This window comes from Bos indicus, chromosome 2 (genome assembly GCF_029378745.1).
Source record: "Bos indicus isolate NIAB-ARS_2022 breed Sahiwal x Tharparkar chromosome 2, NIAB-ARS_B.indTharparkar_mat_pri_1.0, whole genome shotgun sequence".
Lineage (NCBI taxonomy): Eukaryota > Metazoa > Chordata > Mammalia > Artiodactyla > Bovidae > Bos > Bos indicus.
In genome coordinates, this window is record NC_091761.1 from 20,606,877 (window position 1) to 20,614,720 (window position 7,844).

A 7,844-nucleotide genomic window follows, 5' to 3' on the forward strand; every position below is an offset into this window, starting at 1 on the left:
TCAGCACTGTAGAAGATTCCTGCAGTTTAAATTCAGTATCTCTCTAGCTTTTTCCATGTATCTGATGACAGTGTGGAACCCTAAAAGCTGGAGCAGAGATAGGTACATAGGTCTCTCCTGGTACAGAGATAGGCTAATGAGTCAGCCCTTTCCTGTCACAGTATTCCATCCCTTTGACTACTACAGTGACCACACCAAATGTGGTCACACAACCCAAATGCGAATACTGAATCATTCCCCAGGATATGTTCATACCCAACTATCTGTAAAAACTAATTTTTTAACCTGAAACTCAAGTAATGTGTTGAAAATCTTGCCAGTTTAAAAAAAAACCAAGTGAAAATTTAAAATACACAGGCTGTTATAAAAGATTCTGAAAACCATTCAATATCCAGACTATTTATCCTCCTTTTACAGTTCTTAATCTAGCACGTCCTTATCTAGAGATTCAAACTTTAGTTCAAAAATCGTAAGTTACCATTCCTTTAAACATCACTAAGTTAAAAGAAAAATTCAAAATTCTCTCCTTAAAAAAACTATCCAAATAAACTATTCAGTTAGATACACAAATATGTATTTGCCAAGTACCATTTATATCAGCAAATTCATATACACCTGTGATGGCTCTGAAGTCCATTAAACTGGTGAGACTACCTTTGCCAGAATACCCTTTCTACTGTGTCTTACTAGGGTGAGCTACAAGGGACATCCTCCAGCAGGTGTTGGGAACACAGAGGGAAGACAGCCACTTTGTAGCAAATACCTCCCAGTTATTCAAATACTACTCTAGGCAAGCTGGGAAGGAATTTTGCTGACATAATTAAAGCAAGCCCGAATGAGCTGACTTTATGTTAATCAAAACAGAGATTATCCTGGGTGGGCCTAACTTACTAACAAACAAAGCTCAGGCTCTGCAAGCAGCTGCACCTGCTCTCTTCTCCTGGAGCCCCTTCAGGGCTATCTACATTGTGGCCTTAGCATCTGGTTGGCCAACCTCCACCAGAACATATGCCTGTGTGTGTGTCTATGTGTCTGTCTGTCTGTGTGTGTTTGTATGTGTGTCTCCCTATCCACAGGGATCCCTATCCATTATCAGGCCTCCCTGTCCATCAACTCCCAGAGTTTACCCAAACTCATGTCCATTGAGTCGGTGATGCCATCCAACCATCTCATCCTCGGTCATCCCCTTCTCTTCCTGTCTTCAATCTTTCCCAGCATCAGGGTCTTTTCCAATTAGTCAGTTCTTTGCATCAGGTGGCCAAAGGATTGGAGTTTCAGCTTCAGAATCAGCCCTTCCAATGAATATTTAGGACTGATTTCCTTTAGGATGGACTGGTTGGATCTCCTTGCAGTCCAAGGGACTCTCAAGAGTCTTCTCCAACGTTTAAAAGCATCAATTCTTTGGCGCTCAGCTTTCTTTATAGTCCAACTCTCACATCCATACATGACTACTGGAAAAACCATAGCCTTGACTAGACGGACCTTTGTTGGCAAAGTAATGTCTCTGCTTTTTAATATGCTGTCTAGGTTGGTCATAACTTTTTTTTCAAGGAATAAGTGTCTTTTAATTTCATGGCTGCAATCACCATCTGCAGTGACTTGGGAGCCCCCAAAAATAAAGTCTGACACTGTTTCCACTGTTTCCCCAACTATTTGCTATGGAATGATGGGACCAGATGCCATGATCTTAGTTTTCTGAATGTTGAGCTTTAAGCCAACTTTTTCACTCTCCTCTTTCACCTGCATCAAGAGGCTCTTTAGTTCTTCACTTTCTGCCATAAGGCTGGTGTCATCTGTTTACCTGAGGTTATTGATATTTCTCCCAGCAATCTAGATTCCAGCTTGTGCTTCCTCCAGCCCAGTGTTTCTCACGATGTACTCTGCATAGAAGTTAAATAAGCAGGGTGACAATATACAACCTTGACATACTCCTTTTCCTATTTGGAACCAGTCTGCCGTTCCATGTCCAGTTCTAACTGTTGCTTCCTGACCTGCATACAGGTTTCTCAAGGGGCAGGTCAGGTGGTCTGGTATTCCTATCTCTTTCAGAATTTTCCACAGTTTATTGTGATCCACACAAAGGCTTTGGCATAGTCAATAAAGCAGAAATAGAAGTTTTTCTGGAACTCTCTTGCTTTTTTGATGATCCAGCAGATGTTGGCAACTTGGATCTCTGGTTCCTCTGCCTGTTCTAAAACCAGCTTGAACATCTAGAAGTTCACAGTTCACGTGAACTATTGTTGAAGATTGGCTTGGAGACTTTTGAGCATTACTTTACTAGCATGTGAGATGAGTGCAAACGCGCGGTAGTATGAGCATTCTTTGGCATTGCCTTTCTTTGGGACTGGAATGAAAACTGACATTTCCAGTCCTGTGGCCACTGCTGAGTTTTCCAAATTTGCTGGCATATTGAGTGCAGCACTTTCACAGCATCATCTTTCAGGATCTGAAATAGCTCAACTGGAATTCCACCACCTCCACTAGCTTTTTTGTAGTGATGCTTCCTAAGGGCCACTTGACTTCGCATTCCAGGATGTCTGGCTCTAGGTGAGTGATCACACCTTTGTGATTATCTGGGTCATGAAGATCTTTTTTGTATAGTTCTTCTGTGTAATCTTGCCACTTCTTCTTAATGTCTTCTGCTTCTGTTAGGTCCATACCATTTCTGTCCTTTATTGAGCCCATCTTTGCATGAAATATTCCCTTGATATCTCTGATTTTCTTGAAGAGATCTCTAGTCTTTCCCATTCTATTGCTTTCCTCTATTTCTTTGCACTGATCACTGAGGAAGCCTTTCTTATCTCTCCTTGCTATTCTTTTAAACTCTGCATTCAAATGGGTATATCTTTCCTTTTCTCCTTTGCTTTTCACTTCTCTTTTCACAGCTATTTGTGAAAATTTGGCCTTGGAGTACAGAATGAAGCAGAGCAAAGGCTAATAGAGTTCTGCCAAGAGAACGCACTGGTCATAGGAAACACCCTCTTCCAACAACACAAGAGAAGACTCTACACATGGACATCACCAGATGGCCAACACTTTAATCAGACTGATTATATTCTTTGCAGCCAAAGATGTAGCAGATCTATAAAGTCAGCAAAAACAAGACTGGGAGCTGACTGTGGCTCAGATCATGAACTCCTTATTGCCAAATTCAGACTTAAATTGAAGAAAGTAGGGAAAACCACTAGACCATTCAGGTATAACCTAAATCAAATCCCTTACGATTATACAGTGTGAGAAATAGATTTAAGGGACTAGATCTGATAGACAAGAGTGCCTGATGAACTATGGATGGAGGTTCGTGACATTGTACGGGAGGCAGGGATCAAGACCACCCCTAAGAAAAAGAAATGCAAAAAAGCAAAATGGCTGTCTGAGGAGGTCTTACAAATAGCTGTGACAAGAAGCAGAATACTGTAAATAGTTGCTGAATAGTCACACTTACTAGTGAAATACAAGGTTTCATATAAATTATGTTAGCCATCATTTTTTTTGCTGTTGCCAAAATATAATCTTCCAAATTTTTATAATTACAACCATTTAAATTTAAAAGTAAAATATTCTCACTCCACCAACACACTATCCTTATTACTCTGAAATTACTAGTTAAAATTGAGTATTCTCCTACATTTTTTTGCTTACATATACCTATTTACACAGAATTCATTTATTTAAATAGTTCATACTATATATATATACACTATATATATATAGTTCATACTCTATATATATAGTTTCATACTACATATATATATATATATAGTTTTAAACTTGTTTTTATTAATATTTAAGATAATCAGAGTCTTCAGCCAATATGCTTAACAGCTATGTTGCTATTGTTGTTTAGTCACTAAGTCGTGTCTGACTCTTTCGCAACCCCACGGACTGCAGCCCATCAGGTTCCTCTGTCCATGGGATTTCCAAGTCAAGAATACTGGAGTGGGTTGCCATTTCCTTCTCCAGGGGATTTCCCCAACCCAGGGATTGAATCCATGTCTCCAGCATTGGCAGGTAGATTCTTTACCAATGAGCCACCAGGAAAGCTTAACAGCTATACTTCTATATTTTTAGTATCTGTAATAATGTGGCATGCTATAACTATACCCTCCCACGTGGCACAGTGATAAAGACTCTGCCTGCCAATTCAGGGGACACAAGAGATGTGGGTTAGATCCCTGGATGAGGGAATTCCCCTGGAGTAGGAAATGGCAACCCACTCCAGTATTCCTGCCTGGAAAAGCTCACGAACAGAGGAGTCTGGCAGGCTATGAGGTCACAAAGAGTCAGACACAACTGACCACGCATGCTGTAACTTAACATATATTTAAGATGTCTCTGGGTTTTTGCTATTACAGATAATACTACAATTACTACAGTTGTATATTTCTTTAAATACTGGCCCTTATATTTCTATCAGATAAATCCCATAAAGAATTTCTGAGTTAATTCAGTTCAGTTCAGTCGCTCAGTCGTGTCCGACTCTTTGCAACCCCATGAATCGTAGCACGCCAGGCCTCCCTGTCTGTCACAAACTTCCGGAGTTCACTCAGACTCACATCCATCGAGTCGGTGATGCCATCCAGCCATCTCATCCTTTGTCGTCCCCTTCTCCTCCTGCCCCCAATCCCTCCCAGCATCAGGGTCTTTTCCAGTGAGTCAACTCTTCACATGAGGTGGCCAAAGTATTGGAGTTTCAGCTTTAGCATCAGTCCTTCCAATAAACATCCAGGACTGATCTCCTTTAGAATGGACTGGTTGGATCTCCTTGCAGTCCAATGGACTCTCAAAAGTCTTCTCCAACACCACAGTTCAAAAGCATCAATTCTTCAGCGCTCAGCTTTCTTCACAGTCCAACTCTCACATCCATACATGACTATTGGAAAAACCATAGCCTTGACTAGACGGACCTTTGTTGGCAAAGTAATGTCTCTCCTTTTTAATATGCTATCTAGGTTGGTCATAACTTTCCTTCCAAGGAGTAAGCGTCTTTTAATTTCATGGTTGCAATCACCATCTGCAGTAGCATTTAAATAACTATTGCTATGTTAAGTTCCCCAAAAGCAGCTGTTTCTTACAGACTCCCCAATACTTTGAGGGCAACTGTTTTCCCCATGCCAGTGTCAGTACTAAAAATTATAGTATTCATTTCTGCCCATCTGACTGGGTGGAAATTAGTGATGGAGGGCATCTTTTCATATATTCACTGCTGATTTGCATTTCCCCTTTAGTTAACTGCCTGTTCTTATTCTTTATCTTTGATTCTGTTGGTCTGCCTTTTTCTTATTAATTTGTAGAAACTTATGTGCCTCATCATACGAAGCTTTTAAAATGTATCTGCAAAAATTCTATTAATTTTTTCTTCCATGCACTCTGAACTCTGTCTTGCTTAGGCATCCTACACTATATCACCTATATTTTTCCTAATTATTTTATTACAATTTGGTTTCTGTTCTTATTTTACACTTAAATTTTTAATCCATCTAGAATTTATTCTTGCAGTGTCATAACGTAGGAGCTGTCCCAACACGACTTATTAAATTATCCATCTATAAATGCCTCCTCCTAGAGTGATCACCCCAAATAGCTAAGATGGCAGACTGATCAAATTCATAGAAACTCCTAAATTTCAGGAACTGAAGCAAAGTTCCAAATTGATTAAAAGATATTCATTTTTTCCTTAAGAAATCACACATTAGGGTACATGTACACTGTATACCAATATCAGCATACACTATGAAATATTTTAATATAGCAATCTACATTCATGATCTAACTTTTTAAAAAACATGAACAGTAAAAACAAATAATCATTGCTTGAAATCTCAAGATTATTCATTGATTCAGGTCACGAATACTTATTGAGCACCAACTGACAGGTCCTCAAGATACTAGAAACAATGTAAGTATCATTCCTGCCTTCAAGAAGCTTGCAATCTAGTGGGGGCTTCCCTCACTTTTAGAAGACAATATCTTTGAGTGAGAAAAAGAAAAGAGAAATGAATTTTAACACAAATGTAATGAAAAACATTTGGCAAATTCCATGACATTCAATACTTTTCATTTCAAAAATACTACCTTATTGCAAAGGTACCTAAGTATCCTGGTTTCTGAATATTTACCGTACTCAATGAAAATACTTCTAGGACGTTTAAGACTAACTCCATTTAAAGATTAACCCATCAACCTATACCTACAATAGTCTCTCACTTTCTGAACAATATTTAATATCTTTCACTACAGTAAATAAGAACCTCGATAACAGAAATATATTCAATAACAGAAAATTTCAAAATATATTGTAAATCTATTTACAACAGTCATGTTCAGTCCGTCGAGTCAAAGGTGTTTCAAAAAATTCATGCAGCCTTAAAACTGGGTCAGTGAATGCTGGAGACCTAGCAAATGGCAATATTGTGCTGCTCATTGGCCTCTCAAATGACAATGGCGACTCATTAGTGACAAGCACCTTAAACTTCAGGTCCCACACCGAGGCTGCCCCAACACTTAACTCTGAAGCTCTCGGATATGGCCACGCCTCCCACCTTAATTCCAGCCCACAGCGTTCTCCACTTATCCCAACACAGACCCAATGGGTAGCTGGACAAAGCACTGCCCAGGAAAAACGGATGGGATTCCCACTCCTCCAGGCTGACCTTAGCCAAGTTTCTCCCCCTGTTTTCTCATCCAGGAGATAGTAGTCAGTGCCCGCCTCTATCCCGAAGCTTGGGTTCAGCGTCTAATGCTGCAAAGCTGGAGGAAAGCTGCAGTGCTTAAAGCCGCACTGCTCCCTATGACTACCCCAGGACGGCCCCCGCCTCCGTCCGGGTCCGCGGCCACACACGCTACCTGCGATCTGGGAGACTAAGGCTTCCGCAACTAGAGACATGTCGGCTGGGCGGCCCTGCGCCCGCAGTTCCTGCTCCCCGAGATCCTCAGCGAACTCCCGCGCAACCCCGGCGGCTCCTGGATCCTAACAGGCCTGGCTCCGGCAGAGGCTTGGACTCCCAAAGCCCACCCCTGCGGCGACGGCGGCGGCAGCACCACCGGCTCAGACTCCAAGGTTACCGCCAGGCCTGGCCAGGAACTTCCGGCGCAGCTGACAGCGGCGCGCGAGCGCTTCCGCTGGCCCCGCCTCCGCCTTCTTTGGCATTTCCTGTCCCCGGGCTCCCGGCCACTGGGGGCCACCCCAGAAAGGGAGAGGGAGAAGAGAAGGGTATTTGATTCCCGACTCTGGCGTACAGGGTGGGCGGGTGTACCCCAGAAGTTTTCAGTTTCCTTTCCAAGCGAAATTTTTGTAAGCAAATACGTTTGTTTTGTTTTGTTTTATTTTTTTGTTAAAGTGATTTCAAACAAGAGGCAGTTGTTTGCCCATGATTCTATGTGCTCACTTAGTTGTGTCCGACTCTTTGCAACCCCATTAGCTGTAGCCCGCCAGGCTCCTTTATCCATGGGATTTTCCAGACAAGATGACTGGAGTGGGTTGCCATTTCCTTTAAATTTTATGTTTATACAATTTTTAAAGGTTAAACTCCATTTACATTACAAAATATTGGCTATATCCCCTGTGTTGTGCTTATCCCCTGTAGCGTATCTTACATCAGTAGTTTCTATCTCCCACACTCCCACTCCTGTATTGCCCCTTCCTCCTCCTCATTTGTAACCATTAATTTGTTCTCTGTATCTGTGAGTCTTTTTTTTGTTACATTCACTACTGGGTTGTATTTTTTAGATTTCACGTATTAGTGATATGATAAAGGCAAGTAGCATTCCTAAGCGTCCACTGAATACCAGACTTAAAATATATATACAGTATTCTATTTCATTTCATCCTCTATAAACAACCC

General features: G+C 41.2%; 1 protein-coding gene across 2 annotated transcripts in view; it reads right to left on the reverse strand.

Moving 5' to 3' along the window:
• MTX2 (metaxin 2) overlaps nt 1-7,099 on the reverse strand; it is a 75,651-nt gene extending 68,552 nt beyond the window's left edge. For both annotated transcript variants that reach the window (XM_019970351.2, XM_019970360.2), the window contains exon 1: nt 6,847-7,099. In XM_019970351.2, coding sequence (XP_019825910.1) covers nt 6,847-6,886 — 40 coding nt within the window. In that variant the 5' untranslated portion in view covers nt 6,887-7,099. The remainder of the gene's footprint in view (nt 1-6,846) is intronic.
• Nucleotides 7,100-7,844: the final 745 nt, after the last annotated feature.